The 26,752-nt window shown below is 45.9% G+C and overlaps 2 protein-coding genes across 2 annotated transcripts in view; both read right to left on the reverse strand.

The window, feature by feature from the left end:
• The window catches only part of LOC125739877 (ribonuclease inhibitor-like), an 84,494-nt gene that overhangs the window by 42,209 nt on the left and 15,533 nt on the right, over window positions 1-26,752 (reverse strand). The window lies entirely within an intron of this gene.
• Window positions 10,946-25,715, reverse strand: LOC125740330 (tripartite motif-containing protein 16-like). Its single transcript, XM_049011306.1, has 6 exons — window positions 25,112-25,715; window positions 18,386-18,481; window positions 17,573-17,806; window positions 17,243-17,402; window positions 16,821-16,880; window positions 10,946-11,911 (listed from the first exon to the last, which is right to left on the reverse strand). The coding sequence occupies exons 1-6, from the start codon at window positions 25,700-25,702 to the stop codon at window positions 11,376-11,378; spliced, it is 1,677 nt and encodes a 558-aa protein (XP_048867263.1). The 5' UTR covers window positions 25,703-25,715; the 3' UTR covers window positions 10,946-11,375.

Raw genomic sequence — 26,752 nt, forward strand, 5'->3', positions numbered from 1 at the left:
CAGCAAGGAGACAACAGGACAGGAACAGGAAGATGGCAAGGGACATACAGGGCAAGAGCAGAGACTGGCACCCCCTCTCTGGGAGACAGACATTCAGCCTGTCCTTCTCTTGGACCCCTACTGATACCAGTGACCACCCCAGAAACCAGGACCAGAGAAGCCCGAGTTTGGGATCGAGGCAGGGGCCCACGTAGCTGGACCCAGGGCAAGTCCAGAGTGTCCCACTCTAAGTCCTCCAGCAGGACATCCTCTGGGTCCATCCTCTCAGGGCTGGTGGTAGCCTGGAAGTTGGGCACAGGGCTGGCAGCAGCCTGTAGGCAGGTGCTAGTGGGACATCAGGATACAAAGCAGGCACCAGCAGGCTTTCAGGAGGCGAAGTGGGTGTCAGCTGGACATCTGGAGACAGTGAGGCGGGTGCTGGCCAGGCATCAGGGGACAGAGGTGGGTGCTGGCCAGGCATCAGGGGACAGCGAGGTGAGTGCTGGCCAGGCATCAGGGAACAGCAAGGCGGGTGCTGGTCAGGCATCAGGGGACAGCGAGGCGGGTGCTGGCCAGGCATCAGGGGACAGCGAGGTGAGTGCTGGCCAGGCATCAGGGAACAGCAAGGCGGGTGCTGGTCAGGTATCAGGGGACAGCGAGGCAGGTGCTGGCCAGACATCAGGGGATAGCGAGGCGGGTGCTGGCCAGGCATCAGGGGACAGCGAGGCGGGTGCTGGCCAGACATCAGGGGATAGCGAGGCGGGTGCTGGCCAGGCATCAAGGGACAGCGAGGCGGGTGCTGGCCAGACATCAGGGGACAGCGAGGCGGGTGCTGGCCAGGCATCAGGGGACAGAGGTGGGTGCTGGCCAGGCATCAGGGGACAGCGAGGTGAGTGCTGGCCAGGCATCAGGGGACAGCGAGGTGAGTGCTGGCCAGGCATCAGGGAACAGCAAGGCGGGTGCTGGTCAGGCATCAGGGGACAGCGAGGCGGGTGCTGGCCAGGCATCAGGGGACAGCGAGGTGAGTGCTGGCCAGGCATCAGGGAACAGCAAGGCGGGTGCTGGTCAGGTATCAGGGGACAGCGAGGCAGGTGCTGGCCAGACATCAGGGGATAGCAAGGCGGGTGCTGGCCAGGCATCAGGGGACAGCGAGGCGGGTGCTGGCCAGACATCAGGGGATAGCGAGGCGGGTGCTGGCCAGGCATCAAGGGACAGCGAGGCGGGTGCTGGCCAGACATCAGGGGACAGCGAGGCGGGTGCTGGCCAGACATCAGGGGACAGCGAGGCGGGTGCTGGCCAGGCATCAGGGGACAGCGAGGCGGGTGCTGGCCAGACATCAGGGGACAGCGAGGCGGGTGCTGGCCAGGCATCAGGGGACAGCGAGGCGGGTGCTGGCCAGGCATCAGGGGACAGCGAGGCGTGTGCTGGCCATGCACCAGGGGACAGCGAGGCGTGTGCTGGCCAGGCATCAGGGGACAGAGGCGGGTGCTGGCCAGGCATCAGGGGACAGCGAGGTGAGTGCTGGCCAGGCATCAGGGGACAGCGAGGTGAGTGCTGGCCAGGCATCAGGGAACAGCAAGGCGGGTGCTGGTCAGGTATCAGGGGACAGCGAGGCAGGTGCTGGCCAGACATCAGGGGATAGCGAGGCGGGTGCTGGCCAGGCATCAGGGGACAGCGAGGTGGGTGCTGGCCAGGTATCAGGGGACAGCGAGGCAGGTGCTGGCCAGACATCAGGGGATAGCGAGGCGGGTGCTGGCCAGGCATCAGGGGACAGCGAGGCGGGTGCTGGCCAGGCATCAGGGGACAGCGAGGTGAGTGCTGGCCAGGCATCAGGGAACAGCAAGGCGGGTGCTGGTCAGGTATCAGGGGACAGCGAGGCAGGTGCTGGCCAGACATCAGGGGATAGCGAGGCGGGTGCTGGCCAGGCATCAGGGGACAGCGAGGTGGGTGCTGGCCAGGTATCAGGGGACAGCGAGGCAGGTGCTGGCCAGACATCAGGGGATAGCGAGGCGGGTGCTGGCCAGGCATCAGGGGACAGCGAGGCGGGTGCTGGCCAGACATCAGGGGATATCGAGGCGGGTGCTGGCCAGGCATCAGGGGACAGCGAGGCGGGTGCTGGCCAGACATCAGGGGATAGCGAGGCGGGTGCTGGCCAGGCATCAGGGGACAGCGAGGCGGGTGCTGGCCAGGCATCAGGTGACAGTGAGGCGGGTGCTGGCCAGGCATCAGGGGACAGCGAGGCGTGTGCTGGCCAGGCACCAGGGGACAGCGAGGCGTGTGTTGGCCAGGCATCAGGGGACAGAGGCGGGTTCTGGCCAGGCATCAGGGGACAGCGAGGCATGTGCTGGCCAGGCATCAGGGGACAGAGGCGGGTGCTGGCCAGGCATCAGGGGACAGCGAGGCGTGTGCTGGCCAGGCATCAGGGGACAGCGAGGCGGGTGCTGGCCAGACATCAGGGAGCAGTGTGGCAGGTGACGGCTAGATATCAGGGAGCTGTGCCAGATTCAGTGAGAATCCTGGAGGCAAGCAAGGCCTCACCTGTGTTGGACTCTCTCTGGGCGGGGAGCCTTAAATGCGGATGCAATGACTGCCAGGGCTGGCTCTTCTGGGCCAGATGCTGTATATGCAGTGTCAGAGGCAGTCAACTGCTGGGAGCCTTGGGGGAGCTCACGGTTAGCTGCAAGGAGCCAGTGGGCAGGTTGACGGCTAGCTGTGGAGAGCTAGTGGTCAGATCAGCACCCAGTTGCAGAGAGCCAGCAGGTGGATCAGTAATAAGCTGGGGAGAGCCAGTGGGAGGATTGGCAGCTAACTGCTCTCGCCGTGCTAGGAGCCTGGAGCACGAACAGGGCAGTGCTTTCTGAGTCACAGGCTGTAGCCATGACATGGACAGGCTCAGAGTCAGGTTCGGGCGTGGGGCCAGGCCATGCCATAAGGCTGCATTTCTGGTGGAGGAAGCTGACAGAGAGATTCAGGGAAGTAAACAAAAAGAGGTCACATTTTACTTCAACGCGGTTTTATTGGAAGTCGACACACAACATTTCGGCGTGTCGTCTTCCTCAGTGTGTTACAGACCATGTACAGTATGGTTCCCATTTAAACAGACACTTCCCTGCAATACAACCAATAGTAACACAACAGGTGTAATGAACATCACCATGGTCAGGCCCCAAAAACATGCTGGAACAGTAGATGATGTTTAGGTAAAACAATAGAAGTTATAACAAAGCAATGGTAGTAGGAAAAACAAATGAAATATCATACAAACAGGTTAAAGAGAAGCCGTCATTTATGTCATTTGGTAATAATGCATTTAAAGCAGATATATACCAGCCTTCACTTCTAAGAAGGTGGTTTTCTCGATCACCCCCTCTAGGGGTCTGGTTTATTGTCTCCAGACTCATAAACTGTAGGATGTTACAGTCATGACCGGCTGTACTAAAATGTTGGACCACCCGAAACATTCCATTCTCATTGCTACTGGCACATTTGTGCTCATGTATTCTGGTTTTTATGTGACATTTAGTCCTTCCGTCATAAAGTACTATACCCCACATGGGTATGACAGTAAATGTACAGCAAATGTGGATAAACATGTGATTCTCCCTCTTACCTTAAACAGTTTGTTCCTATGGGGGTGTTTACTTCTGCAATAAAGAGTTCAAGTCATTGTTGTCAATGAGCTTATCAGGTTGTGCTTTTTTTAAATATCGATCTCCTCACTAAATTTAAAAGTGGAATGCAAAGGTAGGTGCTTATATGCAGAACTGTCCATGAACTGCCTTTCTGTTTCATTAAGGTAAGATGCCTTATCCTAAATAACTATAGAGCCCCCCCTTATCGGCAGGCTTAGTGACAATGTCAACAGCAGACATGAACTCAAACAATGCTTTATTTTCCATAGACAAAGGACTACATCTTATTGTTTGATATGTACTGTTAGAACAGACAGTAGTGTCTTGTTCAACCAGCCGGCAAAACATTTCCACAGAGTAATTTTGAACAGGAGGGAGAAACATACTTTTAGGTCTAAAAGGAACTTTTTGAGCAATAGAATAGCTTGAGATAAACCAGCAGAATCCATAGTCACCTTTGAATAAAAAGCTTTAAGTCTAATAAACCTAAACAACTGAACCTTTATGTTGAATGGATCATTACATTTAGTTGGAATGAAGGACAGTCTGAAACACGTCTGTGTTGTGTGCAGACTTCCAATAAAACCATGTTGAAGTAAAGTCCGACCTCTACTGTGATCCAGCACTCTGACAACTATAGAACTTGGAGTGAAGCCTGTTCTTCTGTGTCGGAGAGCTTTGGGGAGCCAGCAGTCACATCCGCAACGAGCAGGAGGACCACAGTAAATCCCGGAGATGCATCATGTATCAGACTTCAAGTGACAATGAGGAGGCAGGTCGCCCCACGGCGAGCGACGTGGAGACGGCGGGCTCCTTTTCTCCAGAGCACCCCACCTCTGCGGGGTTCAGCACACTCACTCCATTCCAGAGGGCCCTGAAGATCTCCGCTATAGCTGTCACACCCTCCACCTGGGAGTCCGGGGATAGGGCAGCTATGGCCTCTGTCAGAGATGGGCCATTCTCTCTGGGGAAAGACGTACTGCGGCCTGAACCAGCGACATTAGGCATGCTTGACACAAGCAGCAGTGATCGGCTGTAGGGACCTGGGGAATCCACTGGGGCTTGTGGAGTTACATCATTCTGTCGGGTGCCAGGATGAACGACTCTGGGAGCAGGTGTTGTCAGACAATAAACTGGAATTTACTGGGATCAAGATGGGAGGCTAGGGAACGAGCAAAATGGAGGGCACCACATAGATGATGAAACTGGGGAACACAGGACTGGGAAACACTTACAGGAATAACGAGGGAACAGACTGGAGGCAACTGGGAGTGTTTAACACGAGGGATGGAACAAGAGGTGAGACCAACGTGCAGCAAACATGGCCTGTTAGAGCCACGTCAGGGAGGAGGCTGGACGTGACGTTTGGAGCTAGGGCTAGGGTTAGGGTTAGTTTAGGGTTAGGGCTAGGGTTAGGGTTAGTTTAGGGTTAGGGCTAGGGTTAGGGTTAGTTTAGGGTTAGGGTTAGGGTTAGGGTTAGGGTTAGGGTTAGTTTAGGGTTAGGGCTAGGGTTAGGTTAGGTTTAGGGTAAAGTATGGATGGTCCTGGGACTTTTCTCCAGAACCCCAGGTCTTGATGAAAGTACCAGGAGATTCTTAAACCCTTAACTGGGGAAAGAGGCTCCCAACGTAAGGAGAGGTTCGCCGGCGTCCCTGGGCTTGATGGACATCATTCATCCTTTACCTGGGGAAAGAGGCTCCCAACCCCTGGTGACTTTTACCCCACCCCTGGTGCTCCATGGGACTTGGTGCTGGATCTTCATTAAATCCTTACGTGCGGAAAGAGACACCTTATCCTTGGCCTCCAAGCCTGGAAGTACCCTGAGCCCTTGGAGCCTTAGCCTCAGCCCTGGCCCTAGACCCAAACTTAACCCTAACCTATAAGCACAGGTGTGCAGCAGGAGCAGTTTCCACCTGATAACATGTATGGTTTTCTGGTCTTAATCTGAAAATCAGTTCATCAATTAACCAGAAGGTGGCAGCACATCACCACTGAAAAACTGCAAGCCTGGCACATTACAGTATACTTTGGATATATCCGTATATTTTGAAAAATTATTTCAAAGTTGTTAAATGAATTAGTAAATATTTTTCCTTCCAAAAAGGACAGAATCAATGTCTGTGTGATCGTGTAAGGCAGCTGGACCAGACAACATACCTGGTTGTGCTCAAGGATGTCCTCGCTGACATCTTTAACATCTCCCTGGACCACGCTGTAGTTCCCACATGCTTTAAAGTCACAACTATAATTCCTGTCCCTAAGAAGCCCCTCCCGTCCAGCCATAATGACTATCGCCCATAGCAGACACAAATCACAAAGTGCTTTGAGAGGCTGGTCATGCAGAACATTAAGTCCCTCCTTCCCCCCTCCCATGATCTGTTTCAGTTTGCATACAGGACAAACAGGTCCATAGAGGACACCAAATCCACTGCTCTCCATCCAGCCCTCACCCAGCTGGACCCAAAGAACTCCTATGTGCGAATGCTGTTCTTAGATTTCAGTTCAGCGTTCAATACAATCATTCCCCAGCAGCTAATACAAAAACTCAGCCACTTGGGACTCAAAACCTCTCTCCGTAACTGGGTTTTGGACTTTCTAACAGGGAGGCCACAAAATCTGTCTGCCATCATGATCTCTGATTGGCCACCAAGCCTACGGACCCCAAACATTAAACTGAACACTGGCAGGCATGTCTGATTCATCAGATTCCCGTCAGCTGGGTTGGACAGCATCACATTGAGAAAGAACTTCATTGTGTTTTCAGCTACCTGGCATCAGGTGTTATTTACTTATTTAAGTCATTAGGACATTTTTCATAGAGATTCTCTAGCTGAACAAGTAGAGTATTGCATTTATGTTGCATTGGTTATGGGTTCAAATCCCCCGAAAGTATGCATGAAACATAAGCCTCCCCCCTGCTGTAAGTCACTTTGGGTAAAGGAATCTGGTAAATGCAAAGATGATTCTACAGGTGGTCAGGTATGCCCAACTGCTCAGATTAAAATGCTGTTTGGATATATTCCATTTGAAAATGTGGCTTCTGATTAAATCATTAATGTGTAACCGTACTTTATTGGGAATATATTCACTATTTCTTTTACAAATTTATTTTTTTGGATGAATGACACAATTGGTCTCTCTGATCTTGTGCCCCCCAGGAGAAAAGCCTAGTGTCACATACGATTAATTTGGGTTTAGGTTAATAGCTTCACCTAAAGGTACTACATTCTCTAACTCTTACAATTGTCCTATTGTTTGCGATAAAGGACCAATAGGAGAGTGGAAAATATACTGTAACTGTCTCCTTTTATTTGCACAAAGAACATTCCAGTATATTTACTACATGTTATATAATAATACAATTTGTTAAATATTACTTAACTTTTGGAAATTTTGCTTTATAGAACTTTCCTGTGTGTTATGCCATTTTGTGTCTATTATATACCTTTTGTGTTGGTTTTCCACAAGCATAAAAACTGACATCATCAGTGACCACCCCTTAGTGACATCATCACTACACAGGGCGCTCTGCTTCTTTCCGTTCGAATTCAAACATTGAAGACGAGCTGAGACTGCTGCTGTTGATTCTTACAATTAGAAGCTCGGTCAACCAGCGTTTTACAGCAAACTCCAAGCCATCAATATTGGACAAGGAAAAGCGAAGGTGAGTGGTAAGTACAGGTGAAATTTACAGCTGGACTGTTCCTTCTCCAGCTAGTTACAAGTGAAATTTAAAGCTGTGTGAAAAGAATACATTAGCTAAAGCTACGGAATATATATTTTTTTGTTTTATTTCAGATCCTGCTCACCGACCAGACCTTAAATGTGATGCTGTCACAGCCGACCTTCAGTATGAGCGAATGAATGGTGGACTCCCGTCGATCCCGGTTTTACAGACGACCAGGTGATAATTTTAGGATGGCTAAAGAAATATTTTAGTAGCTTTGCCAGAGATCGAGATCCAAGTTGGAAAAGCGTGATACCGTCTTTCATAGTTATCTGCCTTTAAAAAAATGTGTAGCCATAGTACTATAGAAGCTGACACTTAGTACTGGTACTCGACCAGAAGTCAATGGAAAAGCGAAAGTACTGAAAGTACCGTACTTGGTGCAGTGGAAAAGTTATACATAATAACCACCGATGACAGACAGGTGTAAAAGGCTAACGCATCAGGGTGGGGAACATCAACAATGATGTTGAGCCTGGGGAGGGTTACTGAGGGCCAGCAGTGACCTCTGCTGGTCCAATTGGGAGGAGTTGGGACAGATCGTTACAAGAACTAAGATGAGATGCATCCATCGTCCAAACACTTATCACAAGGGTATTCCAGAGCCAATTAAAGTAAACACAGGGAACAAAGCTGGGGTCCACCATGGATAGAATGCCATTTAATCACAAGGCACACTCACAGTCATAGACTCTGGACAATTTACAGATGCCTGTCAGAGTAGCTGCAGGAAGAAACCCATGTGGGATAAAGCGAGCAAACAAATGCCACACAGACAGCATAGGAGAAGGATGGAAACATTCAACACTGCAGCTGCAAGGCAGCCCTGTTACCCACTGAGCCGCCCCTCACTGGATTCTCATGGTTAAAACAGGACATGATGCCCAGTACATTCAAAATGCACATGTGGAGGATTTCAGCCATATGGTTTTGAGTAACTTCTACACCCACGTACCATTTGTGAGATGGAGCCTGCCAGTTCCTCTTACGGTCCAATTCTGCTCATGCGTTACTAAGATTACGGTACTTAGGTCCTCCATCCATCAGATCCTCTTCTCACTCTGGTCATGCTCATCCACTCTGGACACTGTACGCTTGGTAAAAGACTCTCATCTCTGCCTCCTTGGCAGGGAAACAAAAAGGGGGTTTGCTGAACTAGATGGGCTGAGACTGGAAACAAAGAGGATCGTGAGGGATCACAAATGGGAGGACTGGCAACCGGGAAGGTCACAGGCAACAGGAAGGTTTAACATCAATGACCAGACTGGGGCTGACGAGACAAATAGATACTTAAACGCAAAGACTAACGAGGGGCAACAAGCAATAGGCATGAATCATCAGGGTCACGCTAGTGAGGAGACAGGAGGGTCAGGCAGGTGTGATGGGTAGGACATGACAGTGGTCATGTGACACGGGCTGTTACTGTCACCATGAGGAAGCGCAGGAATGTAAACAGCTTGGAAAAGGCAGCTGGTGTTTTTCTCCTTTATTTCTGTGTGAGCCTATAGTGGGTCCCGTGTTGGATGGGATCCTGTTTCTACTGCCTGTCAGTCGTAAGCGGATCACACTTCTTACCGTTAGGGTGATGCCTGTGGTTTATGTCATTAAACCAGAGTTACTTGGATTTGCTGGAGACTTGACTACAGACACAAACACAATAACCTGTAGCAGGACTTGTAGTCTTTCAGGCACTCGGGCCCAGATTTTTAATTACTTTGACTGAATCAGAAATTTTTGTAATTGACCAATACGCTTCTAATACATGAAAACATTCAGTCGATGTTTTGCTTATGAATTACATTCATTAAGAATTAGATTAATTGAAATGGTCTCGGGGGGGAAATTTTTTGAAAGCAGCAGAGACAAACATGCAAATGCACTCCCGTACACACACACACACACACACGCTGTTCTACTGTACAGGACTCTCACTACTGCTGTTGTTCCATTGAAAGTTGTTTGCGGTCAAACCCATTGCACAGTCCTAGTTGTAATTTGCACTATTTTGTACAGCACATCTATTCATCTGTTCATTCATTCATCTGTTCATTCATTAGCTAGTTCATTCATTCAAATGATAAGTTGTATGGTTTTGAAGACACAAATGTCTGTGTTTGTGTCACCAGAGGGCTAAACATCGCTGTTTGCATGTGTGTCGCTGTCTGTAAGTGTATCACAGATGTGAGAAATGCTTGTGCATATAGGCTGTAAACCCTCATGTTCATGCATTGTAGGGGCAGCTCAGTAAGTGTAAGTGTTACTTTGCGGCTGCTGTCAGGTGCAGCATGAACGGACTCTGGGGGCCGGAATGCTGGATTATCAGGGGTGATTTATTAACAAAGAGCACAAACAGGAGAGAACAGAACAGAAAAGGAGAATGAAACACTGATGCAGAGCCGAAGCCGGCGTGGTGGCTGCCACAGGATCGATTCCTCCCCCCTTAGCCGGGGACCCACCTCATACACCCACCCCCAGGGGAACAAGTGCACCACGTCTAAATTAGACGGGGGGGGGAGAGAAACAAACATGCCGCCAGCAGAGGCAGCAGCACAGAATGTGGAGCTTGTCACCAGAGGAAGGAGAAGGACGTCAGAGTAAGAATCCACCTTTCCTCTGTGTTCAGGGGTATATCTGTATTACTGCAATGCCACTGGGAGTGTTCTGTGGGACACATTGCATCTGATAATCTTATTCCTAAATTGTGTGGATTAAAAAGAAGATACTTAGACTAAAATATAAAGCAAATCAGGATTCCTAAAAAAGAGATTTTGTTCTTTTTTGGTCTTTTGGAATCATATACAGTGTATCATAGATGATCAGGTATGTAGTGAAATCAGAATGCTGTCCACATTGGTTTAAATAAAAAATTGAAACGCTGCAGTTTGAATAACAAATCAACTGTCCATTCTCGCTGTTGCTAAATATGCATGTTTTTTTAGACTTCACAAAATATTAAGAATTTTATTTTAGAATATTTATCTAGATAATGTTAAATAATGACTGTACCCGTTAACCATATCTAACGTGTTGTGATGGAGACGTTAACTGAGGGACCGCAGCGTCTCACGTGCTGCGACCGACGGGAAACCCGCAGTTACCTCAGGGCGGCAGTAGGGGGCGGACGTGAGGTTCAGCCGTCTGAAGTTAAACCATATTTTTTGGGAGAAATAAAAATGTGTTACACTTTATTTTTAATTACTTGTGCAATTATTCTCTAAGGTAGTAAGGACTTAGTTCGCCTTTTAATGACTCTTTTCCCGTGTTTAATGGGAGTCAGAGAGACGCCGTTTGCTAATTAGCTTGTCGATTGTCAGGTATAGCAGTTCACAGGTTTAGTTAAGAAGTTTTTTTCTTGCTTGTTGTATTTTGATCTTTTAATCTAACGTGTGTCACTGATGTGATTTATGACTTTTCTTTTTAACTCTACGGATATTTTTTGCTTTCGCTGTTATGTCTCCCGTCTCCTTTTACATGGTTATTATATATGCTGATTTAATCTAATTTTGATATTTATGTTCAATTACAGTAAAGTGAATTTATTTAATTATATGTTTTATGTTACTCAGTTACCTCACGCTTTGAGCAGAGCAGAACCAGGACATTAATTTGATAAAATATGAAGCCTTTATTGTCAGTGTACAGGCAGCAAATACAATATACAGACAGAAATATATAAAATGCACATATACAGGGGAGGGGAAAAGCCCCCCCCCCCCCCCCCCCCCCCACTCATCAGGCTTACATTTCATTACATTTTATTTTATTCAGAATCAGAATTCACTTTATTGGTACAACTGCATTTACTATGAATTTGTTCTGGCAGTTTTGCAGCATTGACAATATAGAACAAAAGTCATTTTGCATTTTGGCAAACTGAACAAACATTCATTTATTTCTGTCTAACATACGTCACACTTCAGACAGGGTGAAAAGGGTCATACTGGTTATAAAGCAGAGATTTTACCTTTTTGCCGTGGAGAAGCAGTGACGTGTGACACTCTGATACGGTAAAAATGATTCCTCCAGCACACTGTCAGCTATCCCAGCATGCACAGGGACATGGGGGAGTTTGGATAATAAACCCCAAACCCTGGACAAAGGGGTTCAGTGAATGAGGAGGTGAAGCTGTACAGGAGGGTCAGTCCATCAGAGGAGGCTCTGTAGAAGGACAGAGTACCAGCCGCCTGGTCCAGATACACTCCTACTCTGTGGGAGCCTGAGGGCTTTATGGGTATGACAGTCCGTTTATTATTGTGCCAGACAGAGTAACTGTCAGGAGAGCAGAACAGCATCCATGACTTGTCATTGAATCCAAGCAGACAGTCAGCACTCCCTCCTTTCCTCCCGATTCCTTTATAAGTCACTGCTATCCAGACTCCACTTCCACTCCACTCAGCCTCCCAGTAACAGCGACCAGTCAGACTCTCTCTGCACAGGACTTGGGACCGGCAGTCAAATCTCTCTGGATGATCAGGATATGGCTGCTCTGCCCCCCGTGTCACCTTCCTGTTCCCCTCTGACAGAGACAGGTATCTGTTTGCTGTGTTGGGGTCCAGCGTCAGCTGGCAGGAGTCTGTAGGCAAGAGGAAGAGCGATTAATCCCATGACGAAGCCCAGCATCTCCATCATTATCACTGTCATACCTCACACACTCACTAACACAGAACTTGCTCCAATACACACATTTTATTCCCAATATACTCATGTAGCCGCCCGAGTCTGCGGCGCTCCGGCTGCCCCCTGCGCTGTGAGACACGCCGCGCTGAGAGACTCGCTGGGGACCCAAATGCACTTTAGCCTGCACTCTATTATTCTGTACGATGCATAAAATATAAAAACTGGCTGGCGTGAGATTTTCAATTCAGGTCTGCACACACATGCATACGCATTTATATGTATGTAACAGTTTTATTACCTTAAATTGTCTGTAGGGTTTGCAAACTACCCCAGCCCTCGTCAAAAGCATCTGTGTTGTTTAAAGTGGACGCCAGCGTCCGCGGAGGAGGACGATGACGTAAAACGCATCATAAAAGTACCAGTCTGGCCGCCACGTGTTTTCTGTGTTGATTCCGGCTGCGTCTGTGCGCCTACATGAGGATACGCGACGCATGCGCGAGGTGCAGTACCACCAGAAATTGGGGCGGCAGTATGGTCACGTTTTGTCACTGGACATTGTGTTTATATACGGTACAGATAGTATTAAAGTAGCATCTGATTTTTTTAAGAATGAGTGGCCTGTAAAACTGTATATTTTCAGGGGCAAGAAAGAAAATATTCCTAACATTATTGTGCCCGTCTGTGTACAGTGGCTTCAAAATTAATGGCAGTATAAGTTTCTGAGAATGCAGTGTCGAGTGCAAATTACAATGAAATTCTAACTTGAAATTCTTACTTTCCCACTTTCATAAGTAGCATTACTTTTCAATACAGTTCCATCCATCCATTTTGTGCCACTTATCTAATCTAATATATATCTGATGTTTTGAAAAGACAACGTGTTGATATTGCCTTCTTAATAGAGACCCACTTAGTGCAGCAAGATGCAATGCTGGCGGCCTCCAGGTTCTACAGGCTTGTTTCCTCCTCATCAGCTTCCTCTCGGAGATGTGGCTGCTCATTTTGGTTAGTTGGGCCCTTCAAATCCATATTCTCAAATTGAGAGGGACGCTGACAGCAGGTTCTGTTACGTTATTTCTGACCTGGGGGGCAGGACGGTCTGTTTTGTTGCTGCTTATACTCCCACCCCCCAGGCCGCTCATTCTTCTTGGATCTGTCCAATCATATTCTTAGATTCCAGGAATTTAATTAAAGTTTATTATTGGTACTGATCCCAACGCCATTCACAATCCTGCCCTGGACAAATCCCCCTCTCTCGTGGGTAGCTGGATGCCCCCCTCCACCCGCTCCTTGTGTAAATTTGTGCAGGACCTGAATTTAGTCGACTCATTCTTCTGCTTCTCTGATTTCCTCTTCTCTATCTGACCACAAGTCTGCCTTCCTTCAGTTGGTGCTGCCTTCTCTACCTTCTCAGGCCCCGTGATGGAAATTTGATTCTTCTCTGCTTCAAAACCCCGAATTCATAACTTATTTAACCCCTAGACTAGAGGAATTTATTTCCATTAATGCTGGCTGAACTGATGACCCAACCTACTGCTGGATGGCTGTTCAGGGCTTCCTTCATGACTCTACGGTTGCCTTTGCCAGCGGTTTGGCTCGCGATGGTCGTCAGAATATTTCTGAATTAGAAAAGCCTCTATCTCAGTTAGAAAGTACGCGTCCTGCAGTGGATGATCAGGATCATGAGATCCTTATTTCAAGAGTAAGAACTGAGCTGAATTCTCTTATATCTCACCACACAGAGTTTATGGTTCATTACACCAGGTTGCACTATTATGTTTCTGCTGCCAGGCCTAGTAAACTATTGGCTCTTAGGCTTAGGCAGTGTGACTCATTCTCAGCGATATCTGCAGTTAAAACTAAGGATGGCGTCGTCACCACTAACCCTCTCGAAATCAACTAATCCTTTTTTCAGTTTTATTCTGATTTACTCTCTTCACCTCCTGCCTCCCCATCCTCTGATCTCACCCGCTCTGCACGTTTGCTTTGACTCTCTCCCCCAGTTCTAAGCCCGTTTCCAGTCTCTATTCCCTTCTCCACAAATCCTCTTACAAACCTCTTTTTCTCTCACTTCCGTCTGGCAGATGGAGCTCTCCCCCACCCCTGTGTTATCCTGGAGTATCATTTTTCAAAACATTAAAAACTGTTCTAAAAATCCGAACCATCAGCAAACACAATTTAAATTTGTCCATAGATTGTACTGCACTCCTAGGTAATGCCATCCCATGGCACACCTTGGGGACCCGGGTTCGAGTCTTCGCCTGGGTTACATGTGTGCGGAGTTTGCATGTTCTCCCCATGTCGTCGTGGGGTTTCCTCCGGGTACTCCGGTTTCCCCCCACAGTCCAAAAACATGCTGAGGCTAATTGGAGTTGCGAAATTGCCCATACGTGTGCATGTGTGGGTGAATGGTGTGTGAGTGTGCCCTGCGATGGGCTGGCCCCCCGTCCTGGATTGTTCCCCACCTCGTGCCCATTGCTTCCAGGATAGGCTCCGGACCCCCCGTGACCCAGTAGGATAAGCGGTTTGGAAAATGGATGGATTTACCCATCTAGACATCAATTTTAAAAATATTATCTGACTCTGTTACATCTTTATTTTCACTGTTTCTACTGGTATCATTGTTTTGTCCTCAACTTCCAGCTGCACTCTCTCTGGGGCTGGCAGATATATATATATATATATATGTGTGTGTGTGTGTGTGTGTGTGTGTGTGTGTGTGTGTGTGTGTGTGTTTTTCCTTTTCGCTTGCATGCTGTCTCAGGGTATGGGGGGGATTTTTGTTCTATGTTAAAATTGTTAAATAAAAATTTGATTACAAAAAATGCCCAATTGAGCGGGAAAACCATGGACCTGGCAAGCCTGCATATGTGATGGTTTATAGATACACCTGTAAAGTGTGAGATGTCAGAATGGGGTTATACTCTGATAACGGCCCTCATAGAACAATCAGATTTCTTGGTCGGAACTAACTGTTATAATGCATTATGAATGTGTTTATAAATTACTAAAAACACGACCTTAAGTAAAATGTTACCAAAATTGTTTATTACAGTTAAGCAAACAACACACAGCTCTACATTACAGTGTCCCCATGTGACTATAGTGTCACATACAAAGGGGGGGGGGTGTAGATATCTGTTTTCTTTCTCCCCCTTTTCCCAGATCTGCCAAGAACAGGATTGCTGCTGCTGACTGTTAAGCCCTATCCATCTGAAATACAGGGCAACCCATCATTGGTTCTCAGTGTTCCAGTGGAAGATCTAACCAATCCCGACTGGTCTGTTCCTGATGGGAGGGGCCTAGCATTCAGTAGCTGGCTGTGTCTATGTGTCTAGGAGGGCAGATATTGTTGTGTTGTTAGTCTCATTTGGTGTCTTTGATACTCTCCTCCTGTCATCTGCAATCCCCCCCCCCACACACCCCCCTTGTGAAACTGAACAGGTAAGAAGTGTGCAGACATACATTAACACGTAGGTCCTCTCTCTGTATGAACACACTGGGTTAGAGGGCGAGTGCCACCTTCTGTATTTATGTTCAGGTGGGTAAGCCTAGTGTAGTCTGGGTTTTTATTTTCTATCTTTGGTTTTAGTTATAATCTTTACAGGGTAGGAAGAGCTGTTATGTTTTGTTAATTTCTTTCCTTTGACGCATCCATGTTCTTTTCCCTGGGTCTGGCCCATCCTCCTGTGTTCCCAACACCCAAATCCCTGTATTGGTTCATTCAGAAAGACTGAAAGCTATTGCTCACCACGAATCCATGAAACTGAAATCTACTGATCAAGCCAGAAATATTGGTGTAGTTCTGGACTCAGACCTAAATATCAACAGTCACATAAGGACAATTACAAAATCAGCTTCTCACCATTAAAAACATAGCAAGAATAAAAGGATTTCTCGCTAAACCAGATATAGAAAAGCTTGTTCATGTGTTTATTTTCTGAAGGTTAGACTATTGAAATGGTGTCTTCACAGATCTTGGTTATAAATCAGTCAGACAGCTGCAGCTCATCCAGGATGCTGCCACCAGAGTCCTCACTAACACCAAGGAAGTGGAGCATATCACACAGCTCCTTAATCACTGCACTGGCTTCCTGAGCATCAGAGGATTAATAATTAAATATTACTTGTGTAAAAGGCACTAAATGGCACTAATTTCCTTGAACGTTATGAACCATCCAGACCCCTGAGGGCATCTGGGAAACATTCACTCAGTGTCCCAGAATGAAGACCAAGCAGGCTGAAGCAGCTTTTAGTCTCTATGCTCCCTGTCTGTGGAACAAGCTTCCTGAAGACCTGAGGTCTGCTAACACTGTCAGCTCATTATAATCAGGACTTAAAATGTTACTGTTTGCTACAGATTTTCAATTTTCAGTCAAATTAAGCAAGAGTTTTGACATACGCTGCCTCTACAATGTAACTTCTTTTTAGTTAACTATTTATGTGCTTTTTGTGCTATTTAAATTGACAGTGAATGCTTTTGCAAGTTCCACCCCAAAGTTCTGAGGTACCAAAAAAGAAAGGGTACTTTGGGTACTGGTACTTTTTGGTACTGGAACTCAACCTTTAGTCAATGGAAAAGGGAAAGTACCAAAAGTACTGTACTTGTTGCAGTGGAAAAACACCCTGAATAAACTTGCCTTGCTTCGCATTGCATTGCAACTGGATTCAAAGGTTACTGACAAAAACAGCTCATGTAAATGTGAAAGACCAGGAGGTAGCGGGAGAGAGAAAGAGAAGCTCCTGTAGCAGAAGAAAATGAAACACAATAAAACACAATAAAACACAATAAAACACAATAAAACACAATAAAACACACTCCACCTCATACAGGGAGAGAGAAGCGTGTGTGTGAACAGACTCACAGTGTAAGAATTCTGCTCTGGTCCTGGGCACTAATACTGGTAGGATGGTGTCTTTGGTAACTATAAGGAGAGAGAGAAAAACAGGGATGTGAGTAAAAGGAATTTACTTGTGGGAGATGGACGTCACTCACTGTGTATTATCAGTATGAGGGACAATAAAAGGCATTTTTAACAAACTGCAAATCATGGAAACTTACACATAATACAGATTTTTTTGATTCTGTAATGTAGAAAAAACACAAATCGTGTTCTGGGTTTTGCAGCCTGTAGAATTTAGAGCTCACAGGTTTTCATAAAGATTTAGTCTTATTGGAAACAGAAACTGATTTGGTCACCCCAACGTGAGGCTGACTGTACTGCACACTCTCTCTGCATGGTGTATAATAACCAGAACAGACTGAAAAATGTTTATATTTATCAACCTGTATGATGGATCTCTGCCATTTTCTTTTCGCAAACATTCTCCAGTTCATCCTTCAGCTCAGAAACCACCTTCCTCATGTTCTCAAAAGAGCAGTGTGGACTGACGGAGATTCTGGGTCCAAATCCAGCTTCAAGGGTGACAGGAAGACTCTGGTACCTCTACAGACACACAGTCTGATTAAACAGCTTCATTAAAACAAATGTGTATGGCATCTAATTAACAGGACCATTAACATCTGACCAATGACAGACTAGCTGAAATACAAATGAGAACATGCATCCATTTGAATACTCTGGTTTTCTTATTGCCAAAGTAGCTGTTCTGTTACCTGGAGGACATGGATGTGATCCTCTGTGTGTGAAAGCTGCTCCAGCTCAGAGTGTCTCCTCTTCAGTTCATCAATATCCTGCTTCAGTCTCTTCATGTCTCCTTCAGCCTGACTCACTACAGCCTTCTCCTGATCTCTGATCAGCTTTGTCAACTCAGAGCGTCTTCTCTCAATGGAGCGGATCATTGCAGTGAAGATCCTCTCGCTGTCCTCCACTGCTGACTGTGCTGAGCTCTGTTGGTGACACAGGGAGCAGAGGACGGTAAATTACAATTGACCCCTTTTGAGACTCCAGAGAGCCTCATTGTACAATAGAGATGTGAGCTGACAGGAGGTATAAAAACAGCACAGGGCTGGGGTTTGGAGCGTCACCATTCTGGATACCTCAGGTACTGAAACCCAGCCAGCACTGATTGGAAATGATCCCTCATTAAACTCATACACTGTCAGCTGCAGGGATTTGGCAGAGACTGGTGGCTGTATGGGGCAGGTTGGTTGTCGCCATTAGGTCTCAGTTTAATAGGTGACTTTCTTGGTGTTTATTTGCATTATGCTGCGTTATGAAAAGCTGCATTTTTCTCAAATTAGCCTTTTATGGTACTTTTCTAAATAAATAAGGTACTACTGCTGCAACACTTAGTTAAACTCTTATCTAGCAACTTTGCCGCATTCAACCTCTGACCCAGAATAACCCACAGCAGCATTAATTTGATTAATCCCCACAAGTCTGTAGATTTGCAATCTGTTGTATCTGAGAAACGATTTATTATGATCACAAGCCAGCTGTTATCTTCTCCTCAGGTTCATACTCACTGTGATTGAGCCCACAGCCTCTCTCAGCTCCTGCAGTTCCTTCTCTCTCATCTGAATTCTCTGCTGAATTTCCCTCTGAGTTTCACCCATTTGTTTCTACAGACAGGAAACAAGATGACAAAAGTTTCTTTCATTAGCAGGGATCATATTCATTAATCATCCTGTCCAGGGTGGACCCCAGCCTTGGGCCCTATGCTGCCTGGGAAAGGATCCAGGTGCTCCCCATGACCCTGTCCAGGATTACTGGTTAGGAGATGGATGGATGGATATTCATTAATGATTTATTGACTGTAGGTAGGATTCAATGGACATAGACCCTTTGGTCCTGTTTCCACCTGGTATTAACATGTGTCCTGGGTGATCCAATCACAAGTGGACAGCGCTAATTACCCAGGATGCACTGAAGATACATTGAGATCCGATCATTCAAACCACATTGGGAGGTGGTCTGGGCTGCATATGGCCACATTCTTATAGCAATGTGAAGGCGAATGTGTCCTGGGCTGCACTGCAGGACCGGCTACTCAACTGACGTCCTATTAGATTGATGTCAGATCGCATGTCAGTTGAGAATAGGCCACTGTGTATAAACTGCACTGTGAACAACAATAATGCATCTTTTCTCCTGCAACCCTAAAAACTCTGAATCCGTTGGGAAGTTGGTTTAATTTTGGACTGTTGTGACCCATTCATATAGAAACCGTGTCATAGTGTACATCACTGATGTTCCATGCAAATTCAGAACAGAAAATGTGTAAAATGGGATTTATTATGGAAACACATAATAAAGGAACAATAAGGGGTCAAAACTCACCAGGGATAAAGTAGCTAAGAAAATGACACGTAGACTAACAGAGGGAATGGGGCAGCTAGTGATGTTAAGCTTGACACTGAAGTTCCGAGGTATGTGCCAAAAAAAATGATACATTGCGTTCTGAAGCACAGCTTCGGTTTCCTCCGTTCCTCCCAAAACACGTGACCATGGTCATCTGAAGCTTCATTCTGCACTCAACCATCTGACTGCTTTGGAAACTGAAAATGAGGCGCAAACCTCATTGCTGGTTTCGAACGTGTTGTAGAACAAATATTTCTCTGCACACACACTGCAGCATAAGGTTTCATAACAAAAATAATTTAATAATTTATTATTCATGATTTAATAATAATATAATATGATAATAATTATAATAATAATTAGTTATTGTTGTGTTCAAGGTTCAGGTTAGTTGCATGAAGACATAATATCAGATTAGGGTGAGGGTATTACCCAATAATCTGTATAATTTTCCCAGTATAGAGACCAAGAAGCAGATGATTGATGAGGCTTTGGTCAATATGACTGTGAAGGATTCACAACCCTTCACCATAGTGGATAACGCTGGATTTAGGGAGTTTGTGGGGGTCCTGGATCCAACCTACATTCTCCCATCCAGGCAAACATGAAAGGGTTTGGTGACAGAAACATTTAAGATAGAAAAAGAGAAAGCAAAGGAAGAGGTGAGAAAGGCCAAAGCAGTAAGACTAACATCTGACATGTGGACATTCATACATATGGAAGCTTATTTAGCAGTCAAATGCCATTTTATAAATGATAAGATTGAGCTGTCGACCGTATTATTGGGAGCAGGAAAATTCCCAGAGTCTCATTCTGCAGAAAACATGGCTGCAGTCGAGGCAGCCTGATGGAGGAGTGGGGAATACAGAATAAAGTCCGATGGCTCACACTGACGCTGCACAAAATGTGATTGTCTGTGTCAGACACACAACCTGCATTGTACATGCACTGAATTTGGCTGTGAAGAAGGACATTGATCAGACACAAGTACCTGACGATATCAGATCCAAGACAAGACAGATTCTGTGTGATCAACTTCAGAACCAGTACAACTGCTGGAGAAAAGCTTTGTCAAATTCAACTGCTGATGGGCAGAACCACACTCAAAATGGTCCAAGAACTGGAAACCAGCTGGAAAAGCACCTATTCAATGCTGCAATGATCAAATGATCAAGGAGAACCAGTTGGTGCTGCATTGGTCACTCTGAAGACAGAGCTCACTACCCTGACCTCAGAGGAATATCACATCATTTATGACATTTCAATGAGGCATCTGTTACACTTTCTGAAGAGAAGAGAGTATCAGGATCCAAGGTAATTTCTCTCATCCACATGCTTAGACATGCTGTGAATCTGAAACCATCCCAGACACAGAATGTCAAGGCCCAGCAGTTGTGCAAGAACCTCTTGAAGTTGCTCACTGAGAGGATGTCAGTCTGTGAGACCATGAGCATAATGACACTGGCCACACTGCTGGATACAAGATATAAAACTGCAGGTTTATGTAGCAAATCTAATGCTCAGGCTGCTGTGAGACGCCTTACAGCAGAGTGTGTGTCCAGCATAAGATTACAGGAGACCCAGCAGAACCCATCCACACCAACATGCATCCAGCCACCAGAACCAGAGCCTGGAGGAACCTCATCTGTTTCTGCGATGCACACCGGTACTGCAACTTTTCACATTTTAATGATAATGTTCGATTAATCTGAATTGGGATAAATAATTATTATTGCACAGTACAAAATGCATAGTGTAGATAATGACTCAGGCTTTGTCATTTTTGTTCCAGGTTTGAAGGATCTTCTGGACAGTGATGTGGGGGAGAGCAGACAGGTCAAGAGTTCTGCAGCAGATGCTAATGTGCAGGTTCAGCAGTACCTCAGTGACCCAAATATACTGCGTTCTGAAGACCCTTTGCAGTTCTGTGATATGCAGATGGCTGTCTATCCACACTTATATGAAATTGCATTATAGTTTCTCTGCACTCCAGCAACCTCCATTCCATATCAGTGGATATTCTCTAAAGTGGGAGAAGTTGTGAATAAAACAACGCAACCAACACGATGTTCAACAAATATTGTTCCTCTACAAATATCTTTAGTCCAATGCCCCCTCGAGCTACACATGCACCCCTTCCAAGGTAATTCAAAGGTTGCCCAAACCACAAGATATTGCACCCAACTTAATCAGTACATTCACGTGCATAAAGCACTACAGACCACTTGAATGTTTGCCTAATTGTATATATTCTGATGCACGACACTCAGTCAAAATGAGCTGCTATTTCCTTATTTGACCACTCAGTGGCACTAATGTTCATAATTTAGAAAAGCTTTGAGTACTGAATCATTTTTCGACAGTCTTGCTTCGGAAAGCTTTGTTTTGCCATCACTATGGGCAACTAAGGGAAGAAAAGCAAGAAAAATAACCAGGTAGAAAAACAGGCTGTAACTAAAGACAATGACCTAACATTCCACCACCATCCCCAAGGAGCCCAACCATTTTAGATCTGTGGCCTTGACTTCTCATTTGATGAAGACCTTGGAGAGGCTCATACTGCACCACCTCTGCCCACTGGTGAGCTCAGCAATTGACCCCCTGCAGTTCGCATACCGGTCTGGAATCGGGGTGGACGATGCTGTCATCTACATGTTGCACTGAACCCTCTCTCACCTAGAGCAGGCAGGGAGCACTGTGAGAGTCATGTTTTTTGACTTCTCCAGTGCTTTCAACACTATCCAACCTGCACTACTGAGGGGGAAGCTGGAGGGAGCCGGTGTAGGCAAGCAGCTGACTGCATGGACCATCGACTTCCTAACCAACAGACCGCAGTATGTGAGGCTCCACAACTGTGTGTCCGAGACGGTAATCTGCAGCACAGGCGCGCCGCAGGGCACGGTTCTCTCACCCTTCCTGTTCAGCCTGTACACTTCTGACTTCCGTTATAATTCGGACCAGTGCCACCTACAAAAGTTCTCGGATGATACGGCCATCATCGGATGCGTGTCAGACAGGACCAATCATGAATACAGGGGGGTCATCAGTGACCTTGTCGGCTAGTGTGAGACCAATGCTCTCCAAATCAACGCCAGCAAGACGAAGGAGATGGTCATTGATTTTAGGAGGAAGGCACCCCCTCCAACACCGGTGAGCATCCAGGGAAAAGTCATTCAGATAGTGGACTCTTACAAGTACCTGGGTGTTCACCTCAACAATAAACTGGACTGGACTACAAATACTGACGTCCTGTATAAGAAGGGCCAGAGTCGACTCTACCTGTTGAGGAGACTGAGGTCCTTCGGAGTATGCAGGACCCTGTTAAGGACATTCTACGACTCTGTGGTGGCATCCGCCCTTTTCTGTGCAGTGGCCTGCTGGGGGAGCGGATGCACGGAACGGGACAGAAGCAGAATTGACAAACTGGTGCGGAGGTCAAGCTCTGTGCTGGGATGCCCTTTGGAGACTGTGGAGGTGGTGGTTGAGAGGAGGATGTTAGCGAAGCTGACATCCATCATGAACAACCCTCATCACCCCCTGCATGAGACTGTGAGTGCGCTGAGCAGCTCCTTCAGTCAGAGACTGATACACCCTCGCTGCAGGAAGGAGCGCTTTCGCAGATCATTCATCCCGACAGCAGTTAGACTTTGTAACACATCATGATGTCATGAGTCACTTACATGCTACCTTAAGGTCACCATTACTTACCACTTCATACATAAAGCACCTTATAGAGGTATGGTCATGTGCATGTATATGTGTATGTATATGGTTCTGCATCTACAGTTTACGTGTATGAAGAGGTATATCTGTATGATAATGTATGGATGTATGTGCATTGCATGGAGGTATATATATGTACATGCCAATTAACCAGCACTATCTGAATAGTAAATTGTAGCTATAGTAGTTAATATTTATTATTACTTGCACTTTTCCACAACCCACTATCCATATTTCATACTGTGTATTGGTGTACATAGGCACTACTATTGTATTAGTGTCTTATCTTATTTTATATTATTTTAACTTTGTACTCTTATTCTGTATTTTTTTATATTCTCTACTCTTGAAACTCTTCTTGCTATCTGTCTGGAGCTGTGATAACACACAAATTTCCCCACTGTGGGATCAATAAAGTTCTTTCTTTCTTTCTTTCTTTCTTTCTATCTATCTATCTATCTATCTATCTATCTATCTATCTATCTATCTATCTATCTATCTATCTATCTATCTATCTATCTATCTATCTATCTATCTATCTATCTATCTATCTATCTATCTATCTATCTATCTATCTATCTATCTATCTATCTATCTATCTATCTATCAACACACAAACAATGAACCAGCCTGAAAAAGGAGGACAAGCACTTAAATGCAACAGACAACCGAACTAACGAAGAGGCAGATGTGACACATAAGACAATTAACCAGTAACAACGGTGCAGGGAAAACAGGCAACATGTGCAGTAACTTATACTAATGAACACAAGACTAGAGAAACTCCAACAATCACTGAAAGTAAGAAACACTAATCACACACTAGGAATTCAACACTTAGAAAACACGGAAACATGTGGAACATAATAAAACAAGACAAGCTTCACAAGGAGAACAAATAACTAATAAACACTAGGAAGAATAGAAAAGCAATAATTAAATGAAAGACATGAGGTTGGTTCCTGATCTGCCTCAAACCCATGAGCAGCTGATCCCAGCCTCTATGTCACACACTCATCCCAATGAGCCAAATGCAGCCATGTGGGGAAAAGGAAGAACACACTAGGGCCAAAGACGATGAGAGGACAAAGGGGATGGACAGCGATGGCTGCTGGCCACACGGGGAAGAGACACAAGGACAGGCACTGAGACGAAGATTTATTATTTATGTCAAAGCTGCTCCACGCTTTATTAATATTAGTGAAATGTGCCGGTAAAAATTACATGAAGGTAAAATTAAAGCGTGTAGGTAAGAATGTGTGTCCAGTAGCCTAGAAAATGGATGTGTGAATAGAAACATATAATAACAGTGTCATTGTTTATGTAGTTTTATATTGGGCTGTCTGGGGGCTTGAATTCCCGGTTAGATATTCAGTCCCACTGCGGCCCTGACTACTTTCCTCCTTTTACTTCACGCTCTGGGTGTTTCATGTTCACTGCACCGTTCTCAGTAAACTCTACACACTGGAGTGTGTGAAATTAAAATCCCAGGACGGTGGCTGTTTCTGAGATGATGGAGCCGCTACTCTTATGCTGAGCTCCATTTACCTGGGAGGTCGGAACTCGGAGCTGGGAATGACGTCACAGACGAGTTAAAAACGTTCCAATGCTGCAAGTCGGACAGCAATTTAGCAAAACCAGGGACCGGTTTCAAAAAGCAAGATTTCTTGTTTAGCCAGATAACTTGTTGGATTTAATGTGTCCCAGTTTAAATGGCCTTTTCCTTCATTCACTTATATCTATCCCAGACTACCTTAAACCCGACAAGCTTTCCAGCTAAGCAAGACATCCTGCTTTCTGAAACGGACCCCAGTTCTAGCTGGTTAATTGTTAGCCACTGTATGTGTGATCACACCATATTTAAACCCTCTTAGCTCACACATCTTAGCCATTCAGATGCTCAGCTAAATAGTAAGTGAACCTCTTCACCCTGTTTGCTGGCTGTATGTAATCAACTGCAGCCACATGATTCGATGTTTGAAGGAGTTTCAGTACGAATTCAATCAAAGCTTTTTAAAATTGTATTTTCAGTTAATTTTTCTTTCACATTTTCAAACCATACTTGTTCTGGATGTTTTCATAGAAATAATACTCACATGTGTAAAGACAAAAGCCCCTTTTATTTCAAATAAATGTTATAATTTATATAAGAAAACTTCTGGCCTGACCTGTATCTCCATCATTCCTGCAGCAGCTGAGACTGTATCATGGCCTCTGTGTTCATCCATCACACACAGCAAACAGATACACTGCTGGTCGGTACGGCAGTAGACTTCCAGGGGTCTGTCATGCTGGGAACAGACCTTGTCCAGCAGATGTCTAGTAGGATCAGCCAGCTTGTGCTTCTTAAAAGCTGGAGACTCATAGTGAGGCTGGAGGTGAGTTTCACAGTAAGAGGCCAGACACACCAGGCAGGACTTGACAGCTTTGTATTTTCTCCCAGTACAGATGTCACACTCCATATCTCCAGCTCCAGCATAATGGGCAGCAGGAGTAGCTGCTTGTACTCCAGTCTTCTTTAGTTTTTCCACCACTTCAGCCAGTATGGTGTTTCTTTTCAGAACAGGTCTGGGTATGAAGGTCTGTCTGCAGTGGGGGCAGCTGTAAACTCCAAGACAATCTTCCTCATCCCAGCAGTTCTTAATGCAGCTCATACAGTAACTGTGTCCACAGGGAATAGCCACTGGATCCTTCAGTAGATCCAAACAGATTGGGCAGCTGAACTGGTTCTGATCCACTGCAACACTGGTTTCTGCCATTTTACCACGAACACTGATATGATTCAGTTTCGTTTTCTCTCACATCCTGCTTCTCAGGCTGCAGCAGGTGTGGTTTTGGACTCAGGCCAGACTGAGAAGAGCAGACTGAGCAAACACTGGTGTTGAAGTTTATAAGTAAAATATTACATTATGCAAACTATACACACAACAGACATTTATTTAGCTTTAATGAGAATATCTGTTATTCTGTTATCTGTTACAATCGAGTGACACTAATTCACCAAGCTGCATGAGAAAGCAGAAAGAGACCTGAGGAGACTCACAGGAACATGGGGAGAACATGCAAGCTGTACATGCAGAACCAGGAGTGGGAGCCACACCTACAAGCCTGGAGGCGTGAAGTGAGAGCAGCTGGTCTGAAGTCCTGAAGGGAGCTGGAGCGCCCTTTCTTTGGAACAGTGTGGAGCCGTCCTGCATTACTGCTTATCCTGTACAGGGGGGTGGGGAGCCTGGAGCCTGTCCCAGGTGGCACAGGGCAGGGGACACGATGGGTAGGATACTAGTTTATAGCAGAGCACAAACTCACACATACAGACTCACACTAAGGGCAGCTTAGAGATTCCAATCGGCTGATCGCAGTTTCATGTTCTCCAAAGTAGGAGGAGAAAGCCCACATTGGAAGAACATGCAGACTTCACACATACAGCAGGAGGGACAGGAAACAAGCCCAGAGACAGAGGTTACACCCCGAGACCCCACACCTCCCCACAATCACACATACTGTTAGGATTTATTTAAAAGTTACATTTTAATGCTACAAAATTATGACTGACTATGAACTTCATATTCCAGAACTGTGTTGGAATCTATGCTGACTTTAAGAATGTTACCTTACAGGATTTACCTGTTTCTGTGCCCTGTACCTACAGGAAGGAGGTGTGATCTCTGTTCCTTCAAAGCAGACATACTCACTCGCATATGATTACAGTTCTAGTACTTAGCAGATACTGTACCGAAAGTGGTGAACAAGTGAGGCAAACATGACACTGCAAACACACCGCTGTCAAGGTGCTGCCTGGGCACTAGTGC

Source organism: Brienomyrus brachyistius, chromosome 4, assembly GCF_023856365.1.
Source record: "Brienomyrus brachyistius isolate T26 chromosome 4, BBRACH_0.4, whole genome shotgun sequence".
Lineage (NCBI taxonomy): Eukaryota > Metazoa > Chordata > Actinopteri > Osteoglossiformes > Mormyridae > Brienomyrus > Brienomyrus brachyistius.